The sequence below is a fragment of the Nestor notabilis genome, unplaced genomic scaffold (assembly GCF_000696875.1).
Source record: "Nestor notabilis isolate BGI_N333 unplaced genomic scaffold, ASM69687v1 scaffold26083, whole genome shotgun sequence".
Classification (NCBI taxonomy): domain Eukaryota; kingdom Metazoa; phylum Chordata; class Aves; order Psittaciformes; family Psittacidae; genus Nestor; species Nestor notabilis.
The window spans coordinates 27,003-53,907 of NW_009920952.1; the positions used below are offsets into that span (position 1 = coordinate 27,003).

Genomic DNA, 26,905 nt, shown 5'->3' on the forward strand with positions numbered 1-26,905 from the left:
AGCACAGAACCCTGACATCTCTTAGCTTATTATTTTTAATGTGGTTTGAAATGCATGTATGTTTTTAAACTTCTGATGGATATCTTCTGGCTTGATAGCTGAAATATTTTTAGGTCCTCTACTACTAGAAAAACGGATCATATTAATTCTTTAAAGAAGAAAATACAATGTGAAAAAGCACAAAACATTTAAAAAGAAAACATAGACTTGTTCTTTTTGAAAACTATTCCTCTCAAATTTTATTCACCTACCATTTTAAGGGAGTAATTATAGTTCATTCACTGTGAACAACCATTTGTGGCAATAATGAAGTCTAAATAATTGGGAGAGATGAGGAATGTGGTATTTGGCAGATCCTTACAGGCTGTTACGAGTTCTAATTGAAGTACACAGTTTAGAAGAACTAAGCAGTTCTAAGTAATACAGAGTTTACAGCAACTAAATTATAAGTATCTCTGAATGCTTTTAAAGTTTATTGCTAAAATACAGTATAAAAGGTTGCACTTTATTTGATGAAAAGATGAGTGTATTGTATCATACTATCTGTGAGCTCCTATGAAGTATAGAAACTCTTAAAATACGAAGTATCTTTTTGTGGAAGGAATGGAAAGGAACGAAAATGGTAACTGATGTAGAATTAGTTTGACTTGTATAAGTCTTTGTACTTTGAAGACAGGGAAAAGGGGTTCATTCTAAAAATCTTTGTGTGAGAGACTTTAAGTAAACCTTTTATTTCTGCTTTTAGTCAGCAGATAAGCAGCGAGCCCTGGAAGAAACCAAAGCCTACACAACCCAGTCATTAGCAAGCGTAGCCTACCTGATCAACACTTTGGCCAACAATGTTCTCCAAATGCTGGATATCCAGGCATCCCAACTTCGACGCATGGAATCTTCAATCAACCATATTTCACAAGTGAGACTTTTTTCCTGATTCCACCCCTTCTTTGTTCTTGAAATTACATAGCAAGTAAAACTCTCACCTGACATCTTGTGAATGAAAAAATAATCACATTTAAAACAGAAGGATGCATTTCTTATATTAATTCTGGGAATGGGTCTCATTATGTGATTATATATATGTGTTAGTATGAGCATTTTACATAGGATAAGAAGTTCAATATATTCTTGGCCAGTTTATTGTTTGGAGGGGGGCCATTCTGCATAAGGGAAAAGCACAGAGAAATAGCTAAAGGGAAAAATCAGAATATTATGTTAAGGGACAGATTAAGCTTTCCAACTCCTGTTTGGTAACTTACTGTACTTGGTATTTATGGGCTAAAGGCAGTTACAATTAAAAGAAAGGAATATGAATTGGGTGGTGGAAAACAATGCTTCTTATCTTTTAACTTTTCCTGTTTCTGTAGTACTGGCATCTAATGACAAAAAACACAGATGGCAAAAATAGTTTGCTCCTGGCTTTTCTTAATAAAATGTATGTTTCAATGACATGAACAGAACTCAAAATGAATGTTTCAAATTTGTGTATGGCTGCAGAACTCCTGCCGTTGTTGACAGTTTTTTCTGAGCAGTAGAAACTGATAGATTAAAAGAGAAATTAAGAGCAATTGATCCAGTACTTCCTGTTTTTTCTGTACTGGAGAGTTGGTTGGCATCCTTATTGAATGTTTTACCTGATTTGACCAGTACATTTTAGCTAGGGTTTCTTGATCTCCATGTGATAATGTCATCAATTAAAATCAAGAATATTGTGGTATTTGGAAAGACATTTGGAAGAAGTAGCTGTGTAAGGTAAGAAATGAGCAGATTGAACTGATCTATTAACTTGCTGGTGCTGAAAGGTTTGCTAACCTAGCAGAGCTTTGAATCAGCAAAAGAAGTGAATATTTTTATGTTACGTGGATGAGCTGAATTGGCTCACTGAGGGGTCAGATTAATTCTGGACCAGGTGGAAAGGAAGGGGTAGCGTGGATTTTCCCTTCTGGTAGTAGGACCCTGTTAGATTGCCTCAGTTATCTCATGCAACTTCATCCTCAAAATTAAGTTGAGAAGTTTGATTTCTTCTGCTTCATGCTTCTTTTTAATCCACGGACAAGTCAATTTTTTTTTCCCCAGAAAAGGTCTCAAATTACTCGGTGGGTGTATGTGCATGTGTATGTGCTATATATATGCTGTGTATGCGTGCATATAACTGTGTATATATGCTATGTGCGCTTGTGTGTGTGTATATATGTGCTTCTTGACAGAATAGTGACAGCTGACAAGTATTTCAACTCTTTGAGAGCATGATGCAAAAGACAGTATATGAATCAAAATATTTAGAGTTCACTGAATTTCATGTTTTATAGATGCGGAAAGTTCATTTTGTCACAGTTTCTATAAAATAGCTTTGGGGGAAAAAAGCACAGCATTTTAATTTTTTTTCCTTCTGAGAAGTTGAGATTTATGCACCTTGAGATGCTAGGTTAGATTGTCTTTTGCATTTATACAGATGGTTAGTTAGTTCAAATGGAGTACTAAATTACAAGCACCCAACATCTAATAAAGACATATCTGCCAAAAATTGAAAATTAGGTTATTTTTGGTGGGTTTTTTTCTTTTGTGGTAGGTTGGGTTTTTTTGGGGTGGTTTTTTTTGTTTTTTTTTTTTTTGACTCTGCATTATCCATATATAGGATGCTCTCCAAGTTTTCAAAGAAGAAATTGTATCAGAGGAGCAGGCAGTATTTGAATTTTGTCTGTTACATACATGTAATGTGTTGATCAAAGAAACTTTATTAAGTTGAATCTAGTATGTTCAGAAATGGCTTCATCCAATGATACCAATGTTGTAGATGGTTGTATTAGCTGTCTTTAATTTCGTTTAAGAATTAATTTATTTTGTCACAGTTTCTATGTAATAAATAATTTATTTTCAGGGAATTTAATTATAATTCTTCTGGAACAAGCCTAAGCTGGACAAGACTTCCTTGGTCTTTTTTATGTTGGGTGTAAAATTTACTGGGCTATTTCTAGTACTACTTAAGATGTCTCATGATATAATACCTCATTGCCAAATTATGATTTCAGTTAGTCTGACTTGAAATGATGTAAGTAACATAGAACAGAAAACAGGTTGCTAATTCCCATCTGCTCACAGTGCATTACTGCATTAATGCTTTTTGGTCTGTAGCTATTGATACTTAATTTAGAAAACACTAATGCAAATTGTGGTATCTGGTCATGTAATCCTGCTTTTAATTCTGAATTGGAATTCCATATATTCTCCAAAGAAGGGAGCAAAATAATTTGGCTCTTAAAAGAAAACTTTTTTTAAAATGCTTATTTTGTTAAAGTGTAACTCAAACTGGAAGAGATGTGATTAACTTTAGAAGATAAAATATTCTAGCTCTCTGTTCATTGATAGAATGCCAATTTATATAACTTTCTATGTTTCCTTCTAAATACCAACTTAATCAAAGAACTGAAAAGGAAGCTGATACTAATCTGTGGTTTTTCAGATTGTATATAGGTCCTGAATAAGGAAATTGTTACTATTGAAACTATTTTTATGCAAGTGATTAAATGCTATTGGTTTAAAATTTAGGATTACTTTTATTTAGTCTGAAAGCTGATGAATCTATTCTTATTTGCCTTTTTGAACCTAATCCAGAACTAGATGATATGCACTGTTTCATATTCGGCTGAAAATTTAAATCCTAAATACAGATCATCTGTATAAATATTTATACTTATTCAAAAACTGTGTTACAGTTTTCCAGTTAGCAGACACTGTGATATGTTGATAACATCCAAATTCTTTAAATTAACCTGGCAGATTTTCAGGTTTCAACCTTTGTGTATGAGAAGTATTTTTCAGGTTTAGTTATAGAATACTCTTTAGTTAGGAAGGTAATCTTTAAAACGCTTCTCTGCTGCTAATTATATAAATAAAAGCATGTTATCACAAAGATGAATGATAGTAATGAGTTATCTCCAGTGGCACTGCAGAATTTGACTCCCATGATATTGACTGTAAGAACAGGTATTAAATAGAGTGCAGACTTGACCTTCTTTGTAGTCAGCATGTGTTGCTTAGCTGAACCGTAGCACCATGTGTGAGCTGGTTGATCTCTGAAGGGAAGGTCACTAGGACCTTGCACTGCTAAGTCAGTAAAGCCTTCTGACCATTTTCAGTTCTTAGTCTTGCAAGTTACAAGAATAACCAAACTCATTAATAAATGGTAATGTAAGTCTAATTTTCCACAGTATGTATTACGCATTTATGGGGCAAGTAGGTTTTCGGCATTTTTATATCATTATAACCTCTTTGAGTATAAATTGCATACAACTTCAGGCAATTAGAGTCACATTTCTAAAATGTCAAAATTAGACAGTTATTCTTTTTCAAGTAATAATACAGTTTTCAAGTAATTTGCAATTAACTTGTTTAAATTCTATCAAATTTGATTTAAAAAAATAAATAAAAGGCCAGACACTATATTTAAGCAAAGTTTCCTTCAAAGATTTTTTTTTTTTTTTTTAAACTGAATTTTAAAAGTCCAGACTTGACAGTAAGTTGATATGTTTAAATTAGAATGTTTTGAGAAGAGGAAGAGATCATGGCTTCTGGAGACTTTTGTTTCTGAAATTTCACTATAGTTCAGACATTCAAAGTGCTATTGTGGTTTAGTGGCAACTAAGCACCACACAGCTGCTCGCTCACTCTCCTCTCAGCAGGTTGTGGGGAGAGAATCGTAAGAGTGAAAGTGAGAAAACTTGTGGGTTGAGATAAAAACAGTTTAATAATTGAAATATAATAATGATGATGATTAAAAATTTTCATTAAAAGGAAAATAGCAAAGACCAGCAAAACCTGAGAATTGAAGCAAATGAAAACAATTGCTCACTACCAACTGACTGATGGCTGCCCAGCCAACCTACCCTCAGCTTTATATGCTGAGCAGGACATCATGTGGTGTGTAGTCTCCCTTGGGTCAGTTGTCCCAGCTGTGTCTCCTCCCAGTGCTTTGTGCACCCTCAGCCTACTCGCTGGTGGGGTCGTTTGAGAGGCAGAAAAGGCCTTGACTCTGTGTAAGCACTGCTCAGCCATAGCTAAAACACGCCTCTCTTATCAGCACTGTTCCCAGCACAAATCTGAAACATAGCCCCTTATTAGCTGCTATGAAGAAAATTTACATGATCCTAGCCAAAACCAGCACAAGTGCTAACATAATACCTTGAGAAATTTCACTTAGAGTTAGAAGAGAATATTTCTCAAAGCTGATTTCAGTGACTTTTAGGTGAAGTGGTTAATTTTGGAAACTCAGAAATGATTTAATGTTTTTTCTATTTTGATCTTTACAGATCTTGAGGCTGTTGTTAGTGAATTCAGTATGGAAACTTGATGTTTCAAAATGACCAGAAAATTCCTAATTAAAAAAAAAAAAAAAGGAAAGTATGGATTTTTAGTATTTTTTTTTTTTCCCCTTGGCTTATTGCAGGCATCTTGGAAACCATATGAAAACATTATAGTAATGAGCCCAACCTTTAACAAACTGTCATTTTAAAGGTTTTGCCAAAGGAGCTGGGAGGTGGTGGTGGTTTTGGAAGCTGTCAGGAGTCTGAATCTTCTTGTTAAAAAAACTGTGCTTTTAAGTTATAGAAGGGCACAGTGTATCCCATCTGCTTTTTCTGACAGACTTTCCAAGCCAGGTGTTCTGTTAGTCCAGCTCTAATCCTCATATCTTCTCAATAGAAGCTTCCCAGCTGCTGAATAAACATTCTGCTAGCATTCTCCTGTCTCAAGGGATTTATGCTAGTGCTGGAGGCAATAATTACCTGTGTTGAGGAGAAATTATTTCATTTTCTTTAGTAGTAGGTTAATCTTTGATCTGTTCTTTACTAATAAAATACCACAATGTTCCTTTCTTCTGTTTTATAGGTGACTTAAGAACTTATGACTCCTGTAGTCTACTAAGCAAGAAAATGAAAATTTTTATAAACCTCCCAGCAAAATATTAAAAATAAAATAATAATTCAGGAGTATGTAATGGAGTTAAGTGCTGATTTTATGTTCTTAGTTATTCCATAGCTGTACAATGCAAAAGAGATGTTCTGAATCATCATCCAAGAGAATTCCCATTAGATGAGCTTCAGGATTTAATTAGCTTTTATGCATTTCATTGTTTGGTGCTGTAGTAATGCCTCACTGATCTCTGTAGTCCTTAAAGAAGCTGGTTGTACTCATAACTCCTATGAATAATTAAAAAACCTGTGCTTTTCATTCATGGAAACAAGTTTTCACAGTGCCAAGATACCATCACTACAAGAGTATGTGCATTATCTGTACTCACACTGTATTTATGGATAATTGCATAATTATCCATATATACTAAAATATACTAAAAAAACATCTTTAAAGTTGCAAAGGTCAAACTCTTGGAAAGAAAGGAAGAAATCATCTTGCCAAGACTGCATTAGTTTCTTTATTTTCTTTCTGATTCATAGACTAAAATTAAGGCTCTGAAAATGTAGTGACCAAGGCATAAACTAGTTTTGAATGCCCAGATTCAGACCCATAAGATTTGACGTTTCAGTACATTTGAAATGTCACATAGCATTTGAGGTGCAGCTGCTGTTGCAGCTGAGGTGGTTTAACATTCTAGCAAATGGTATCGGAGGCCTCTGAGACAAAGAGCATTCAAGAGGCAGCGTAGTATTTCTGCAGTTCTGTAATGACATGTCTGGATCACAGATGAAGTCTGAGATCATTGCAGAGATTGAATTCTTCAGTGGTATTAAACATGGGACTGTCCTCCAAGTTGTTGCAATCATGTATCATTAGCTTATCAAGCAAGTATGTGCTGTCTTACTATTCAACGAATGAGCTGAGGATTTTGTAGGCTCTCTCTATAGTGTTGACCGCTGCTTGTTCTAGAACTTCTCCTTCCACTATGCTGGAAAAGCAAAGGTTTTGGCACAGAGAAGGGATAAAAACATGTGATGGAAGATAAAGTATTAAATCCTATCCTGTTGCAGAATGGTATACTTTTGGTACTCTGGTCAGGAACATGCTTATGTGCTCTGTTTGCACTTGTGCTTGTACAGCCAGTAACATCGTAAGAGCTGTGAAGATCTGATTTGTACTGCTGTACTGGGGGATGGTACACAGACCAGGTCATCACAGGGAGCTTCAAGAAGGACTTTGGCAAAAATGTTTGGAGACTGGTTTTATTGTTAAGTAGTCATAGAAATATGTATGTTTCTGCAGAGTTTATATATTAGCCAATCCTGTTCAGGGTTTTTTGAGGGTGATGGGGGATGTGTCCCAGATAGTTCACTACCCCTATTAAATTTCAAATCATTGCTCAACAAACTTGAGCTTTCAATAGAGAGACTTGCCAACATATTTTGACTTTGGATTATCTACTTTTCTGTAGCTTTGTTTTAAGAAATAGCTGTGCAGCTATAGTAGAAACTTTACAGTTCTGGGCAGGCAGTACTAGAGGTGGCAGAAATGTACCTGACAACTGTATTCAGTGCATAACTTTAACAAATTTGCAAGATCTTGAAAATATGTTACTAGGAAGTACTAAGTAATCTTGATACATAGTAATTTAAGCTTCCAATATAATGCCCTTTGTATTCGTGGAACTTCTCTGGAAACAATGTGAAGAAATAACTTCTTTGAAGTGGCTTTTTGTTTCTTTGGCTTTTAATTTTTGTAGTTTTAAAGGTTGTGATGGTTGCACAAATACAGGGTCTGTTTTGCTTGGTTTTGCTATCAGTAGCACAAACAAAAGGGTAAAACAGTGTAAACAACCCCACTACCCCAGTCCTTGCCCACAGGGAAAAAAAGAAGGGTTAAAAGAAATGTATGTTATGAAAGTGAATTCTCATTTGTTCCTGTTACTTAGTTGCTACAGAGCCTGCCTCCTAATTGTGAAAAGTATTTCTGATGCCATTCATGTACTAAAGCAGTAACAAGAAATCATATGAATGTATAGAAATCCTAATGATGTGTCCTTTTTTTGGCTAGGATAAGAGTTGGTGATTCTGGCTGTCTTATCTTTTTTGTTTGTTTGTTTTTTTGTCAGCCTGTAGCTGAAATGTTTGTTCACAACACTGGCAAATTTCCTGTGAGGAAAGCTGTTTTGTGAGCGAAGAATTATTTTTGTTTTAAATGATGCAACAACGCTGTGCAACATGATTTAAGAGATTTTGTTTTCCTGGGAAGAATAGATAAACCTTTTTTTCCTAGTCTAGTTACCAACGAAGATTCAAGAACATGTTTTTAGGCAATAGTTTTTCATCAGGGCTTTATCTTACACTAGAGATTCTTCGATGGTACTTGTAATATGTGGAGGAAGGGATTTTCAGTGTTGGTCTTGGACATTCTAGGTGAAGACAGTGGGCTTAACCACTGGCTTCATTGTGGACAAGTCAGTACTGAGCACTTCCTAAAATCTAATCATTGCTTTGTGATGAGTGATTTGTAATGACTTAAATTCCTTATTGATTGGTCTGAGTGAAAATTTATTCTATTATATGACTACCAGTCCTAGTTTAGCAAACTGTTTTATAGTGTAAGAAAACCTGTTTATGATTTATTTTTCAGGTCATAGAAGTTAAGTTTCGGGAAAGTACCCTTAACCTTCATCTAGTTGGAACCTATTTCAAAACAAGCTTAGAGAGTAACTGTAAAATTAAAAAGGGTAATTGAAGGAATTGTATAAAAATGTGTCAGTAAATTGATGGGAACTACCGGGGATGGAAAGGAGAAGTAATTTTGCTGAACTCTAAAGAATTAGAGTAACAGAGAACCCATAGCTATTAGTGTGGGTTTAGAGGTGGCAAGTTCAACAGTAAATTGAACAAAGATGATGGAATCAAGTATATGTAGTGAAATGTTTAGCACAGTGCACAGGGATCTTCAAAACGTTGGAACTGATTCAGTTTTCTTTTATACTGACTCTGTATTCAAATGCATACCACTGTTAGTAAATACACTGCGTCTTTTGTAGACGGTGGACATTCACAAAGAAAAAGTTGCTAGAAGAGAAATTGGTATCTTGACTACAAACAAAAACACCTCAAGAACTCACAAAATCATTGCACCAGCTAACTTGGAGCGACCAGTTCGCTACATCAGGAAACCTATTGATTATACAATTCTAGATGATATTGGACATGGAGTGAAGGTAGGTGATATTGTTAAAACAGCCAAACTGCAAATACATTGTCTGTTTATATTTTCAAAATAACTTTCTGTTTTTTATAGTAATATACCAGTTTCTCCTTGCTTAGCCAGTGTGTCTATAAGCATAAGAGGAGTCCTGTCCAATTTTCAGCTGCCTCTTCTTGTTCCCTTGCCCCAGTGTTCCTAAATCTTGCAAACCTACTGAATCTTACTTCTGAGGATATTTGAGACTATGGGTCTCACCTTTTAAAATGGTTCTTAATGCCTGCTTGTGTTATGCTGTTACTATTTTTTGAATCAGTTGCCAGGGATATACCTGGGGACTGAAAGGCTAATGACCATCACTTTTCTGCCTGAATTAGCACCACAAAGTATGATCCAGCTGTAATTGCCACTGGTTTACTTTGAAGCTCACCCAAAGAAAGGGTTTGCATGAGAAGTATTATTTGCCCCCTTTTCTTCCTTCTCAGTCAGTTATACCCATATCCTGTGATGTGCTTTGTTTAAAGTGAGCACTGTACAACTTTAGTGCCATATGGGGTTTCAGAATGGGAATACTGCTGCCAAGTTTGAAGCCAGCTGGTTTCTTCCATTTAAGACTAGGTAAAAAGGAGTCATTTCAGGGCAAAGATCAGACTGAAACACAACTGGTGGCTGTTGTATGCAAGTGTTAGATCAGAGTACACAACAGCAGTAATATCATGTGTGAAATTATTTATGCACATTTTTAAAACACATCCTGAATGTAAACAGAGTCTTAGCAGGTGTTGAGCTCATTGTTAACTTGTGCTGCCAGGAAAACAAATATGGAAAAGAGAACACTGACAGTGTTAAAGTTCCAGGAGAAAAAAGGTAAATAACACAAAGCGGTGTCATTTTCACATGAAAAACTAACAAATCTGTAAACCTGCTAAGTAGCAGTAAGGTAAGGTGCTTCTTCCAGTCAACGTACACCAGAATTTCTTTTGCTTGACACCTAACTGCATTAGGTTATCTGTGTTGTTCAATTTGAACTATCTGCTTTGATAGCCATTTAAATGGCTATAGATTGTTTAACCAAACTCTTAAAATTCAAATTCTGAACAGTCTGATTTAAATGTTTGCCAAGCAATTTTTCTCAAGGTCTTTCAACATCCTGCTCATTAACAGAAAGTCTTTTTTTCCCCATTTCCTACCAAAAGAGTCAATCTCAGTTTGTAACTCTAAACAGATTTTAAAAAGGACAAGTGACTCTTTAAGCTTGATTTGGAAAACCAAAGCAACAAACCCCAGCATTAATAACTACAGTTTTGACCCAGAAATTATTACCAGTCTTGTGTTAAAATCTACTGCTAATTCTTACAAATTTCGAATTTATGCAGGTCAGCAGAACTCCTTCTGGATATGGATGAAGCATATTAACCTGTAGGATTACTGTTGCTAATATTTTAATGATCACTTTTGTTTTGAGGAGATTATTTTAGAACTCATTAAAGTCTAGTTTTAGTTTTTAATTGCTCTGCAGCACAATCTTATTTAGCACAGGCTCTAAACCATTATAACTGGTATCTCACTTACCTCAGTGTAGCAGAACCATACTCACTGATGCAATGAAATATGTTCTTCTGCAAGAACATAGTTCATCAAATGGATGATGAGTCAAATGTGTATTTGCATCCATTTCTTATGCTTGTGGTATGCTGAAAACATTTTACAAATGATATTTACAATGTATTGTATTTATCAAGAAAATGAAAAAGTATTGTGTACTTGTGAAACAGTAAGTGGAGAACTTGAAATCATGCTATCCTTAAAATCCATAGATGTGTTCCAATCATGTTAATCCTGTGTTCAGCACAGAAGAAACAACTGTTCTCTTGCTGATGGGAGGAAATGGCCAGTTGTGCTTATGAACCTGTTGTTTTTGTTGTGCTTGGCCAAGAAATCCAATATGCTATGTTGAGGTAGTATAGGCACCTGAGCACCTATTCCTTCCATTCAGAAATTCAAAGCATCTTCAGGAAGAGGTGCTTTACTGTCTGGTTTCTTAAGAGGCGAGAGAAAATTTAACTGCCACTATATCTTTCCAGCAGTCTCTCCTCATCTTCCCTCCCTAAGCTACAATGCTGCAGAAATCTAAAGATCTCTCTAAAAGAGACTTAATTTCAAATTTTTTCACTTGTTTTCTGAGTTACAAAGTCTTCTGATCTGTTCATCCCTCCTAAGAGCTCTTTAGTCAAGAGGATGGGGGGGGCAGGGGAAAGAAGATCCATTCAAAGTGGTGTATTAAGGCACTGTAATAATCAGAAAATGCTGCTGAGGAAAAGGTCTCTGCTCATGGACCCTCTCATGACAACTCTGGCCAGTACAGGGGGACCTGGTTTTCCCATGCTGCTGTTTGAAGCAGAGACCGTTTTGGTTAATAGATCTGTGGCATTTTAAACTCAAAGACAGGAGATTTTTCTAGTAAATCAGATTGTTTCTTTTTTGAGACATTAGGGTCTCTTCTAAGTGGATGAAACAGAGTAGTTGCTCTGGATGTTCCACTGCTGGGATTCTGCATATTTAATGTTTGCTGTTACAAAAAGCGTAAGCTATGCAATGATACATTTAGATTAGCTGAACTGAAAAGAGATCAAATGACATTGAAATGGAAAGACTAGTATTTCTGAAAAAATGGTTGTGCGGAAGGAAGAGAAGATACATGCCAGTAAGGTGTAGGACTCAGTGTCAAAAAGCTAGCACTTGGGCTTTAAAATAAGATTTAGCTGTTGGTTAATGTCTTAAAATATAGTTTAGAAAATACTGGTACGTGGTGCAGTATCCCTGTAGAGTGCCGTACTTCTTACAAGACATAATAATTTGCTCTTGCCATTTGTTCAAGAGAGATGTCATGGCATCAGGTTAAGAGTTAACTAACAGCATTGTCTAGGAAAGAAATACTAGCTGAGAACAGAAATAGTAGCTTAATATTCTAGAGGCTGTTGTAAATATGTTAATGCATAGAACAGTTTAAATGAGCTCAGGGTATTGATAAGGCTATTCTGTGACAGCTCAAATAAATTAATCTCTGAAATTAATCCATTTAGATCTCACGATTTATTCTGAAAGAAGCTGACTTTTTGTTAGCACTGTAACAACGTGTGTAAACAGTGTACAAGCATTAGAGCATTAATTTTAAGGTGTTAACCTAAAGGCTTTGTGGTCAATGTATATTAAAAGTTTCAGCTTGAAAATCTTTTTGTTCATGACACATTCTGCTTTAATCACTCTTTCTATGATCTACTGATACATTATTTTGTTAATGCTGAATGCTTAACTTTTTTCTTTCTTTTTCCTTTCTCTTCATATCCTGAAGTTCCAACTAACCTTTCAATGCTTTTTTTCCTTACCTCTTTTATTTGCTCCATTTATGCATTAAGTGGTTGCTTAGATTTAAGGTAAGAAACCCCAGGGCTGGATTTCCATTCTTATTCTTCTGAGATTATTACACACGGGGAGATGATTAACATGAACGTTACTTGATCGTTTAAAACAACACCCACTCTCCCTTCTGTGTGTCAGATCTTCTGTTGAATGATTTCATTGCAGATAAACAGTTTGTGGTATAAATTGATGTATTTATGTAAGGAAGCTAACACAGTTAATTTTAAAAGATTTGTGGCAAAATATTAACTGCCTTCAGCGTACCTACTAGATGCTCTACAAGGGAGGAATGTTGTGCTAATCTTGTATACATAAAAAGGTACAGTGAATTAGGCAGCTGAATATGAGCCTCCCCCTGTGTAATATTCTTTTTATCCTATATGCGGTGTAAGGTATGATTTGATTTGGATTAATGTTTCAGTGTGAGATTGCCCAGATAATGGGCTCCAAAGGTGTGTAACAAATTCAAATCTCTATGTTATTTTTTAAAGTTGCAGTATCCTTAATTTTTTCAGAAACTGCTAGCACAATTTAAATACTGAGAGGCATTCATATGTGGAAACTTTCATGGATTTGATAGTTGTGCAAAATATAACTCCTAAACAACAAGCTACGTGATACATTTTAGTTGAATATTAAATGAATAGTGCATCAAAGAACTCGGAGAGAAGCATGTAAAATTCTCAAGTATTTTAAAAAGGTTTAAATGCTAGTAGCCTTAGGGGCTGCAGAAGTAACAATAAAAAGCATCAAATCAATTAGACAAGCAGTTAAATAATGTTACATGATACTATGTTGGACTTCCATAGCACATTAATTGATAGATCATAGCCTTCATAGAGTATTGTGACATTTTCTTCTTCCTGAAGTGCTACTGGTTTGGGGAAAGAGGGAGCGAAAGTTTTTTATTAGCAGCCACCACAGTTTTAAAGAGAGAGCTGTATTTAGGAACACAGAATACTAATATGTAGTATGAGTATGTTAATTAAATGAAGTTCCAGGTTAATGTGAAATATTTTTCATGACTAAGTATTTTCCATGACTGGAAAAAGCTAAAGAAAATCCTGCATATTCCTGAAAAGATTGCCAGTAAAACCAGGTATTACTGTAGCTATCCCAATGATGTCCTGTTGGAATTGGCCAGGTGGTACTTTTAGTAATGTATCTAAGTCTATGTAGTACGTCTGATCATGATGGAAAATGTTTTATAAATGAGAGATTTCTTCTATGTTATTTGAAATATATTTTACATAAGTGTGTGAGGTATGTTATTTCAAGTCCCATAGTGTTTAAATGCTTTTTATTAGAGAATTGCAAAATCTCTCTCCTCCCTGGCTCTTTCTGTCTGTACCCACACAAAATGGATACATCTAATGCTGAAGATAGCTTATTCTGAGCACAGTTCATATTGGATGGCCGTTTTTGTAGTAATCTTAAAAAAAGCAATTTGCAAACTTGGTTTTGTTTATTGCTCTCTGCGGTTTTGGTTATAAACAAGTAATGACCATTCTAAAATAAAAAATATATAGATATAAAATAATAGATTTTATGTGAGGTGCTGTGTCAGTTCATCTACTGTGGTGATAAGAGTCTTCAGCTTTTTGGAGAAAATGATTTTTTTCTATTTATAGGTTTGGAATGAAAATAACATGTTTTTGTTATAATACAAGTTAAAATGTTTATTTATTTTTACTAAAGTGAATCTGATCAGAAATTTGATTTGGGAAATCACAGTATGTCAATCAATTTCTCACTGCCAAAACATGAGCCCTTAAAAAAAAAAAGAAAAAAGGCATAAAGCGGGGTAGTATATCTTAGTGGACATTAGTTGCCCTTTAAATCTCGCTAGAGTCGCTGTGCATCGGCTTGAAGAGAAGAAAACTAAAAGGTAGCTACTAACCCTAGTTCCATGTGAATAATAATTTTACTTCACTTACGGGAGATTGGATATGACATGTTTAGCCTGCATTTATTTTTCATGGCTGCAAAGAACCCTTAGTCTTAGTTAACGGTTGCAGTAGTAAACTGACTGACGGTAGCAGGGCTAACTGCACTTGTGTCTAGGTAGGTTAAACTTAAACAGATTTTGAAGAAAATGTCAGTTAGAAGTCAAAGGAATATATGTAGCATCTGCTGCCAGCAGATCAATTGAAGATGATGTTGTTTAAGCCTTTTTAATTTGCTAGACTTGGTTCTTCAATTACTTTACATAGGTTGATGTAAAAACAAGTTAACTCACTTGCTGAAGCTTCATCTTGTGGTCATTTGCCAAGACGGGGTTGCAATTTATATATTTCACTTCCATGTCAATTGGTTAATCAGCTGGCAAACGTATGATTTAATTAAATATGCAGAGTAAGTATTCAAGTGGCTGAGCACAGCCTGAAAGGGAATTTACTTTGAGGTAGCAGATGATGGGTCAAAAATCTATTCATCCTCTCTGTAATGTTAACAAGACGAAGAAAAGTTTTGGAGAGTAGTTTTCATTTAGCCTTGACTTATTTTTTACTGCAGTCAGATATAAAGTTGCTCAAGAAGGTTGGGTAGCTGCTTGAAGTTTCTGAATAAGATCCATGGAACATCACTGATGGGACACTCTTACTAGATTTTGGGCAAAACATGATTTTTTTTCACATGCTGAAAGTTCTAGACAATCTGATGTGACCATAAAGCACCACTTAAAAATTTCTAGGTGGAGTCTAATTTTAGCTTTAGAAAGTAGCTCCTCCTGAGGTTTGAGTGTGTGGAATGTCTGGTATTCAGGATTCTTGGGGGGGTGGGGTGGGTGAACCGAAAACAGAAAAAAACCCAACCCCCAAAAAAGGCAAACAAAACCTAACAACAAACCAAGACACTTTGTTTTGGTAATTGGACTGACAATGAGATGTTCTGCAAAAGACTAAAACGTGGATTAAAATCTTGTTACAGGTAAGTGCCTTGCAGCCATGTAAATACACAGTGCTTTGGTATAAATAGTTTTTGCACCTCTGATGAGCAGCTCTTACATCTGTCCAACGATAAGCTTCTGCATTTCTTGTTCAGTGAATTTATTTTGCTCATGAAAACATTCTTAAGAACTGAATTGAATGAACTGCAGGATTTCTTATTGTTAATCTGTTTATTTCACTACAAATTTCTTATACAGTGGAGTGCTAAAGAAGCTTATTCTGTTAAATGTTTATAAAAATATAACCATGAAGGAAACTCAGTCATATGTAGCACCATAAGAAGATGATTTATTTAATCACTGGGATGTATGAAAAACGAATTGCCAAAAATAAAAATTGGACAAGTAAGTCTTAATTATTCAAAATTAAGCTTAATGATAATTTTCTAAGGGCTGTAGTCAGTCCTGTATCATGTCTTAAAGTATTCAGAGGTTACCTTTCTAAAACTGACAATGTAGATCAGTATAGAAAATACTGGATGAAATATACTATGGTACCCTTTTTAAACAGTGGTCCATAGTTGGTAGTATTTTTCTTGCTTCTGTGGGAAGAGGCAAAAAAAAGGAAAAATCCCTGCATGTGTTCTGCGTAGACCCCATGTGCTACTTGCTGTTCACAGGGTTGTCTTCCCATTTTTAGAACTCAGCTATTTTTTTTAATGAGCATTGTGCCCAAATCATTACCACTGTCTTAATTTTTTCTTTTTTTAGCACAGTGGTTAGCTGTTTTGGCAGTTGTGAGCAGAGGCAAAGATAATCCTTTGTGTTTCTGGCTGTAGACTCTATTTTGCCACACAATTTCCTAAAAGAATTTGCAAGCTTTAAATACACACCAACCATAGATCTATGGGGTCCTGCAGTCAAACCAGCCACCAGCAGACAGATGCATTCCTCTGTTTTCACCCTCTAATTAAACCAGTTGCATCTGGATAGTTCCAGCTGTGCAGAGCTAGGGGAAATGTGGTCAGAAACCAGGTGACCTCTGGAAAATTCCAACTTACTCCAGAAAAGGGATTTAGAAACTCGACAGCAAATGCAGATGTGACCTTAGTTCTGGTGGTTGCTTTGTAAGATTTGTAAAAGGGATGCGTGTGGGTGAGAATTTGTGTATGGAGATGATCTTTACAACCATATGTGCAAAATGGAAAATGCAATAGAGTAAAATTTTGCAGGAGGGGGGCATTAATGGCTTTCCTTTCTTTTTTCTTTATTCTTCCACACACCCTCCCCTTTTTTTTTTTTTTTTTTTTTTTATTTTTTCCACCCTCTTTTCCCCCTCCTGGTAGAAGTCATCATAAAAGGGAACAGCTGGAAATGTTAGTGTTTGTATCTCAACTGAAGTTGCAACTCTGGTTTTAAGTTTTATTTTACTTCTTCAAGGCAGTCTGTAAACTTTTTTTAGTGGTTTGCATGATATTATTTCCACAGATCTGTCCATTTTGATCAGAACTGTTGGAAAAATGTTACATTCTTTATTTCTCTTCTGTGATTATTTGGCTGTAAGTCAATGGGGAAGTTACCGTAGCTGATCTTAAAGCCATCAGTGCTGTCAGATTTGAAGACAGCCCTGTAAACTTTAATTACTTGGTCTTTCAACATTTTGATTTCAATGTTGAAAAGTCATTTCAAAGAGCCTGAAACTAAGCTTACTGTCAGTGCATTTCCCCATCTTTCATTTTAGTCTTTCTTAAGGATGACTGCTTTGGGAGGGTAGTTTCTTGTCTAAAATAGGAGCACTTCTTCTTTGGCTACATTTTCTAAAGCTTGCTTCCCATCCAATGTCAAGGATATATTTATTTGCAGTGTTAATGTAAATAGTTACTCCAGCAGTCACTGGAGTTCTGTGTTAGGCAAGTATTACTTTGAAGTGTTACTGTACACTGTGTGATGCCACTGCAGTCTCCACCTCTACTGTCCTTTCTTTTTTGTAGCTCTAGCCCAGTGGAAGCCTAAACCATCATTTTTGTTCCTGCAGTGATTGTATACAAATAACAAGAGTCTGTATGGTTAAATATATGGAATCTTATATTAACTGTAAAATGATAGTTAGTGGTTACATCATCTGGTCAGAACCAATAGTTTAAAACACCTAAATGGACTTCTCAGGGGCATGCAGATTGGTCGACATCTGCTGTCATCTAAAGACATCCAAAACCCCTGCCCCAGTAGGCTTAATAGGCAGTTTGACATATAGGAAGAGACAATGCAGTGAGTACAGTGGGATTTTTTTGTTTGTTGGTTTTTGGGCAACTCAAATAGGTGGGTGGGTAAAACAGGTGTCTTTCTTTGAAGAGGAAATACAGGAGTGCTGCAACTTTAAAAAAAAATAAATCAGATTTTGTGCTATTTCTTAATGTTCCGTGTATAGAATAAAACATTTTACACTTTCCCTCTTCCCTTCAAGTAGTTGTAGTTCAGTGCTTACCTCATCCCTCACTTGAATTAACTTTAGATTTCTTGTTGCTTAGAGTTGGCTTAAAGGACTTTATAAGACTATGCAAAAGAGTGTCTTAAATTGACACTATGAAGTACTCTTGCACAACTAAATCCAAACATCTGATTTTTGAATCTGACAAAAAAACCCAAAATCCAACAAAACTACTTCCAATGCTTGGTTTTCTTTTCGTTCCAGCAGATTGAAGATGTGATAGCACTGGGATTATTTGGAGCCAGGGAATCAAGTTTCAGTGCATTAGAATATTGAATATATTACCCTACACTGTTGGCAGTATTTATAAATTCACAAATCTAAACATTCAAGGTCATGTCAGGGTTTTAAATGAGTTGTTATAGTCAAATTTTAAAGGAGTAATTTGCCTTTAATGATGTTTGCAAATACTCTTAATACCTCTGTCTTTCTTTCATATATGGGAGGTGGAGAGAGTAGGCAAGACTTACATTTTGGAAGTAAGAAACACTGCGAAATAGAGCATGACAGAACAACAGAAAAAGTGATGTAAGCATGCTTATTTAGGTTTATTGAATATCCCTCTGTCTGAGCATTAGTTTGGGCGTTCATAAATCACAGCTGTTTAGTAGAGACTTGTAGGAAGACCATGCATTGATTCCTGTAAGGGTATATGTGTGCGAGAATTATGCTTGGTTGGCATAAGCAAAATGCCTATGTTGGTAACAATTGTTTATGATTGCTAGACTGGTTGATCAGTCAGAAATGCAGATGAGTTTTTAAAAGAAGTTAAATTATTTTATATAAAAGTTACTTCATTAGTATTTTACCCTGAAAGAGGGGGAGTGGGCAATTGCAATTACATCACATAACTTCTAAATATTTTTCTCCCTATCCATTTATTTATCAATTCTTAGATATGAAATTGCTATAGATATGGTAGGAGAAAAATTACATCTTTTTATTTTTCTCCATATAGCTTTCTCTCTAGGTTTACAAATAGATAATATTTACAATAAATATTATCTTAAAAAATTGATATCATACTGTGAAAACATTGACCTAGTAACGGATCATATTTGGAGGTTACTTTGACCCTTCCATATTTGTATGGATTACATTGAATTGTCACCTATCAGATAAACCTTAGTATTTTTAAAGAGTATTCAGAAATACTTCTGCAAACCTACCATTCAGTATTGCAAACTAAGTGTCTTTTATCTCAAAAGATGACTGGGAGGTTTAACGAAGTTAGATGTAGTGTCTGTATTGTTAGTGATTTGATGCTTATATGATAGCCTAAAGGCAAATTCACTCTTTGAACATACAATTTTTTAAAACCCATATAATAAAGAGTCCTTTGAGCACAACTCTTGACTTCTAGCAGAGTGGAAATTGCATATAAAATGCATGGCCTCTCAATTTTTTTTGTTCATTTTAACTTTTCCCTACTTAGAGTTAATTGCTAAAGGCATCACAGTGTCTCTCACCATAGAAGCTGAGCTTAGTGAAGGATGTTTTTCTCCCCATTCTTTCATGCAGGTCAGCACACAGAATATGAAGATGGGTGGGCTGCCTCGTACAACACCACCCACCCAGAAGCCACCAAGTCCACCGATGTCAGGAAAAGGAACTATTGGGTAAGTGAAGTTACCAAATCTGTAAATGGTTGGTGAACAAGAGGGGGGAAAAAAGGGAAGATTCTTTCTTTTTCTGTAGTGGGTTTGATTTTGTTTGTTTGATTTTGGTTTTGGATTTGTTTTAACCATTCACAAAAGTCAAGAGGTGTTATGTTCTCATTCTCTTATACTGGTCATGTCTCATGTATCGATTACCATGTTTCTGACAGAAGACAGTGGGCGTCATTACTTTCCCAACAGGAACTTTTTTATCATTGCAGAACACTTACAACTATGTGCTTTAGAGTAAAAAGTCAGTAACTCTGTGGCTTTGACAGGTGGTGCTAAACAACTGGAAAATTAGTATGTGGCACTGTTCATTAATTATTTATGCTGTGTGTGATGAAAGTGCTTTCCTGTTAAGTCTGTGAACCTGACTTTGACCTTAGGAGTGTGTTATAACTGGGATGAGTACAGTTTGTTGGTATACATACAAACTGTGGTGTTTTATTTTAAAACAAGATATGGATTACTTTTAAAACATGAAGGAGATGCGCAACACAGAGTTTATTACTAGGAAGCTTGAAGTACATGAAGAAATCCTTAATGGTTTTTTCTCATCCTGTGAAGTAGATACAGCAAACATACAGGAAAATATTACTTATTTTTTTTATCTTCGATTACTGATTAGTATGTAGCTGTCTTTTAAAGAATGAAAAATCTTTAGGTTTGTCTGTATTATCTTAATTTGCTTCTGATATATGCTTGTCCTTGTGTAGGCGTCACTCTCCCTATCGTACATTGGAGCCAGTACGTCCTCCAGTGGTACCAAATGACTACGTGCCTAGCCCAACACGCAATATGGCTCCCTCACAGCAGAGCCCTGTTAGAACTGCTTCTGTGAATCAGAGGAATCGCACATACAGGTATTCAGTGTAGTGCTGTACAGACTGTGGTTAGTATTGTATAAGCATATGGACAATAAAAGCTGTCATAAATATCAAATCCATCTGCACCTCTACAGTGAAGCCTGCTAATTTACAATATGGACTTGGAACATCATTTGGCATGATGAGAATGCACTCTAATAAACCCAGAATAGTGAATCATTGTAAGATTGTTCACTTAATCCCCTTGTCGCCTTAATTTTAGTGCCATTGCTTAGTTACAATGCTTAGTTACTAAAATTGTGAAGTCTTTCAAGTGGGTAGATAGTGATATTTTAAGAAATGCTTACAGAACTGGGAAAAGACTTTGTACACAACTTGCTTTCTACACGTTGAAGGACTGTACAGTATGCTTATGGTCACATTTTTGTTTGAACAGTCTTTGATGTTTATAGATTGAGTAGCTGAAAAAGAGCATTGTATTTTGAGGATATTGGTAACAACGAGCATAGAATAAAAGCTGAATTGTATTACCAAAGATTCTGCAGAAGGCTAGCATTTTCTGTAGAATAATAGGTTTAATGTGACAGGTCTAAATACTTCCCTTGAAATCTTTAAACATCGTAAGTACTTGAGGATGGCACAACAGATAGACTTAAAATGTAAGAAAATCTGACTTTTACTTTATTATCTTAAAATTTCCGGATTTTAGTAGTCTCATGTGAAAGCATACAAATGGGGGTCTAAACAGTCTACATGTTTTATGATTTATAGGAAAAAGGTCTGCCTTTGCTCAGTAGGGGTTTAACAACATTGGAATGCTGTGCTGTGGAACAAGATTGCAGAGGTGTATCATTTTTGGGCAAGTTCACTAACTGAAAAACCTGTTATGTTGTAGTCAAAGTGAAGAGTTTTAGGAAAACTTAGCTTTACTTAGGTCTGTATCATCCTTGTTTCTTTTCTCTTTTTTGCTGTTAGTTCTCAGAATTAGTAAGGTGCTATATGAGGGATCTTATGTTTCAGCATGCACAGCAGCATATTCATACCATGGGTTATTTTGGTTTCTTACAGCAGCAGTGGGAGTAGTGGAGGAAGCCATCCAAGTAGTCGGAGCAGCAGTCGAGAGAACAGTGGAAGTGGAAGTGTGGGTGTTCCTATTGCTGTTCCTACACCATCTCCTCCCAGTGTCTATCCAGGTAAGTGGAAACTTACTGTTCCTCTTTCTGACTCGGCATTAACCTTTAGCATTTGCAAGTCTCCTAAACCCCAAGGGAAGACTCAAAGTTCATTATCCAGAAATACGCAAGCCTTGAAAATTGCTTGCTATTGAAAGTACGAGTTTGAATCAAGTAATGTCTTTTCTGGGAATGTCTGATGTGCTCTAATGCTGCTTTTATATACTAAATATATTAATTTATCACATTTTTTTGCCTGACTGCCTACATGTGACTAGGTAGGACACAACAGCTTTTTCAGTAGGCTGGGGGGAACTTCTCCCTTGTCCTTTTAAGCAAATACATGTTTCTTTCATTGGCAATGCAGATACATAGAAGCATGTTTTTAGAAAATTAGATGAAGTTAGAGGCAGTCACAGAGTAAAACTTTAGTACATTAATGCACAATTAATGTCACAAAAAGACACTTGTTCAATGTAATCACCAGGCTTTACAGAAGTAGGAAGTGACATTAGTTCTCTTTTTCCTTTGCTCAGCCCTTTCAGTGGAGTGTGTGGTTGGTTTGCAGTGTGACCTGAGATACTTGATGCTTCTGAAACAAAGAACTGGACATATTTGGCTTTCTTCTTGTCTGTATTTTCTAATTCATGCAAAGCTAAAAGCAGCCGTGCTACAGATAGGAGCATAAATAACAAGGTGTAAAGGCATCTTTCAAAAGTAATAGCTTTCAGTGAGAAGTTCTGGGTTGTTCCCTTCAGACCTGGAAAGAAGAGTGGATTTGCTTGACCCTCATTTACTGTCCACATAGGAATGAGCTTTTCTTTAACAGCTCTATTTTTGTCTCATCTCCTCGTGCATTCTAATGTACTACGCATCTAATAAAGAGCTAACACTGGATAGTCAGCAGCTTTCTCTAATCCTTGCTAACATATCTCCTTATTAACTCCACCTCTTCCTCCTCTCTTCACGTAGCCCCTGCTGGCTCGGCTGGCACTGCTCCCCTTCCTGCTACCTCTGCTCCTGCCCCCACTCCTCCTGCTCCTGCCCCTTCCTCTGCTGCCCCAGATGCCGCTGCTGCTGCTGCAGGAGCTCAGCCCCTTGCTGATGGCTTCACCTCTCCAACTCCCCCTGCTGTTTCTTCCACACCCTCTACAGGTGAGTGTCTGCTCCAGCTGGTGGGCAGAGGAACCCAGGTGTGATCACAGTCCAAGGCTTTTCAGAGTTACTTCAGAAGCAGTGACCTTTTTTAAATTATTTTTTGAATATAACTAGAAAGTATCTGCTAATACCCAACTATAAGGTAATGGCTACAGTAGACAATTTGAGGTATGCTAGTTTTATAAACAGCAATAATTTTATCATTTTATGTTTACATGTATATAATTATTAGAATTTTATTACAGTTTGGATACTGAGAATCTTACAGAATAATGATGTTGGGGGAACCAGCACTGATAGTTCTGAGTATGGTTGTTCTCTTTCAGTAATAGAATAAAAAAAGTGCACCTAGCAGAGTAAAATTTGTATGATTTGTCTCTTCAATGCTTTCAAATGACAGGTCTCCTTTCAATGAATTGTTAAAAAGGGCAATTTTTTTTTTGTTTGGTGTCAGGTAAAATACAAATTTTTATTATGCAGAATAGTGCTAAAGCATTTTGTTTTAATATGTGGTACGTGTGGTGTATATTGAAAATTACTTTGTTTTAATGCTTATGAAATTACCCTACACTTTTTCATTTTCTCATATGCTGAAGTTGCAGCATAACCATAACACTGTTCTGTATCAGCTTTTGAATGGGGATTTCCACCTGCATTGTAAAGATCTCCTTTAGGCAGCCAAATTAATACAGAGTTACCTGCGAGCTTTGTTACATTGTTGTAGTGGAGGCTGATCACAGTGGTCTGAAGAGGTTTGTGTGTTTATTAGTGGTGGTGTCTCTTAGTAAGAATTTCACCAGGTGCCAGAAGCATTCCTGTAATCATATTTAGTTTAAGGTGCTGTAGCACATACAAAATGAGAAAATACTTATGCTAGAATCTGTGACTCTGCCTAGAAGCTTCCAAACTCTAATGAATTTTGGTATTAGAAGATGATCCTGATGTCTAAACTACTTCCATGATTAGATGATGAACTGTGTAATATGGGGCCTCAGTCAGTTTTCCATTTTTGGTACACTGTCAGTATTCTACTTAAGCCATATTGCTTCTATATTTTTGACAAAATCAAGCAGAGTTTAATATTTTAATGGCTATAAATTCACATCCACAATCCCCAAGAGAAATTCCAGGTTACTTATTAGTTCTGATTATCTTTTGTTGCCCTGTGCTATTAGTGAGGTTGCTTGCATGGCCTCTCTGAAAAAAAGTGTTTGAAGAGACTGGATAGTTTACCATGTATGAGGTGGTAGGTTTTGGTTCTGAAGGATTTCTTATGCCTCTTTCTTCTCTCCTCCTTTCTTTCTTTACCAGTGCATTAAGAAACAGTGAGACAGACACACTGGAAAGATGCATTAAGAAAAATGTGAAAAGGCTATATACTAGGAGGATTCCTTTGTAGTAACTCCTCTTCTTCATCTGTAAAAAGTGCATTTTTTGACATGTATCTCTACAAAGCAGGAGGAATGTGAATTTCTAGTTTATGCTTTTGCTCTTAGAAGCAAGTAACAGAGCAGCAAGCAACTTGCATTTTATTTACTGAGCTAGTGTGAAGCTTTGCAAAGGAATCCAAGCAGAGTGGAGAACAGTGCAGGTTTTTAAAAACACATTCCTTTGTTCTGCTGCCCTGTTTACTTCCTTCCATGCGTATCTCTTCAACCACAGTGACCACCCCTTCTTCCCTTGTTTCCTTGCATTTCTTCAGGGATTTACTTCTAGCACAAATGGTGGAGGCAGAATAGTTAGATAGGGTAATAACTCATATGGGTATAATAAGTCCAGTTTACTATTATATACAGCATATAAAGCAAAGAACTTCATTTGAGCTCAGAAGAGAGCTTAATGGTCTTGCTTCCTTTATTGCTTGTTTAGAATCAGGATCAGTTACGTTGATGCAGGGAGTGATTAAAATGGAGAGCAAGTTTTCAAGGAGTTGTTTCAATTGACAGCTTCTTGAAAGAAAGGGCCTTTGACTATGATTTCATTTATTCCAGAGGAGTTTCTAACATTCTCTTCTCCCCAAATGACTGCATATTTCCTGAATAGCACTAAGACAGTTAGTATTGTGCTTTTCCAACTGTAGAAGGTAACAGCTAGAAAGTTAGTTTCGACATATGTGATGCTTAATTGCTGGACTGTGAAGTGTTACTTTTTTGGAGGTTTGTAAAATAACTAAATTTGCAAGAAGCTATTACAGTGCATTAGATAAAATGGATAACTTGGAATTATTTTCTTTTATACTGAAGCTTTGTAGCTTAGACACCTTTGTATTTGGATTTTGTGAGCAGTGCTGAGTAGAGGCAGTTGGGAGAGTTGGTTTTTGTGTTGCTATTGAGACATCCAGTGTCCTGCCAGCCTTGCAGCTGAACTGGCTAACAGCTCCTAGGATGCAGATGTCTTTAAAAAGACTCAAAAACCTTTCCAAGCCTTTGAATCTTGAATGCAGATATAAAAAAGGCAATCATCATTCTTCTCTTTGCTAATACATTTCTCTTTCTAACCTAGGTCACCCAGTTCAGTTCTACAGCATGAACAGGCCTGCATCTCGTCACACCCCCCCAACAATAGGGGGGTCTTTGCCATATCGGCGTCCTCCTTCGATCACATCACAGACAAGCCTTCAGAACCAGATGAACGGAGGGCCATTTTATAACCAGAATCCAGGTAAGAAAGGTTTTTTTCTGCTCTGTCGAATTCAACACAGAGGTGAATGGAGAGGCCTTCAGGTCTCTGAAATCGTATGTTCTGTCTCCAGTGCAGATCTTGCAGTTAGTCTCAGGTAACTTTCTCTACCTTGCTGGTAGCCATGCCAAAGCTGCAGTCAAAGTATACAGTGTTCAGCTTCCATTACGCCAAGCAGTTTGAAACAATACTGGCTTTGCTGCCAAATAAATTACTTTTGATCTCACAGTTGCTATTGGAGAAGCTTAAGCCCTTTACTACACCATGTGTCATGTATCTGCTTTGTCATGGATGGGTATTTGACATTGCACTAGCACACTGATTCTTCATTAATCAGTCTTTATATTGTATGCTTTTTCCTTCTGATTAATGGTCAGTTCAGGAAGTTGTGTTTGTTATACAGGGGTAAGCATTAGACACCTTAGAGTCAATGTGGTGCTTGGTATGGGATACAGGGGAGCTGTGTCATCTGCTAAGTCCACAGGTGATGCTGTTTTAATAGACGACTGATCTTAAAAAGTAGAATGAGAACATGGATTCCATAACGAGGAGTGGCATGTCCTGTGTGACAGGCTTAACACAGTAGCTTTTTATCTAAGGAGTACTTTTCCTGCATTTCTGATGTGACATGAAGGTTTTGATACCAGAGTAAGGGAGACTTTTACCAAAGCTATGGAAAGATGCAGGGGATATACTGAAGGTTCCTTGTTAAGAAATGACCTATTACCAGCAGGTATGTTGACTTGGAAATACCACAGTACATTTAAGTTTGATGGTGGTGGTTTGTTTTGGTGTTTTGTGTGTTTGGTTGTGTTGTTGTTTGGGTTTGTTGTTTTTGTTTTGATTTTTTTGTTTGTCTTTTTTTCTGTTTTGATTTGTTTTCTTTTAATTGAGCGCTGAATTTGGAATTAGGTCAAATGCTGCAATCTGCATTTAAGCAATTTGATCACGTTCAAATATTACTACTTGTGAACTACCCCGCAGAGATGTGTGTGTTTAACATGAGAAGGAAATGGATGATCCTGCTGGGGACAGAGGGGTGGCGAAGGTATATGACTAAATTGCAGCCCATTTTCCTGAAATACATGGTGCTGTTAAGCATGTTATGTGCATATTGAAGGCTGTTGGGGAATGGACAAGAAGGAAAGGGTAATAGCAATAAAAGAAACTTTCAGGATTACCTTAGCAGTAAAGAGGATTTTTAGTATATCCAGTGAGTTTCTGACAACTGCTGTGCTTTTTTGCTTTAGCAAAGGGAAAATTCTTTTCAAGCCACCATTGCATTGTTAATAGGTAATCATAGAAGATGCCAAATAGACTTTAAATAAGTTACATAACCACAGTTCAGTCTGCATACTGAATTGTGGCTAAGAAGATAATGATTATCGTGATTAGTCCCTTGAGCAGTAACTCAAAAACGTAGTACTTAAATTATACTGGCATGCTTGGTACAACAAATAAGCAGTTGTTGTAAGAGACTTTTGTATTTT

At 36.2% G+C, this 26,905-nt stretch overlaps 1 protein-coding gene across 1 annotated transcript; it reads left to right on the forward strand.

The window, feature by feature from the left end:
- Positions 1 to 751: 751 nt before the first annotated feature.
- Positions 752 to 25,397, forward strand: ABI2 (abl-interactor 2; the record flags this gene model as incomplete). Its single annotated transcript, XM_010010925.1, has 8 exons — positions 752 to 913; positions 8,963 to 9,139; positions 12,540 to 12,557; positions 19,440 to 19,537; positions 20,296 to 20,442; positions 21,475 to 21,599; positions 22,551 to 22,733; positions 25,239 to 25,397. Coding segments are annotated over exons 1-8 (970 nt in total), but the record flags the coding sequence as incomplete, so codon positions are not given.
- Positions 25,398 to 26,905: the final 1,508 nt, after the last annotated feature.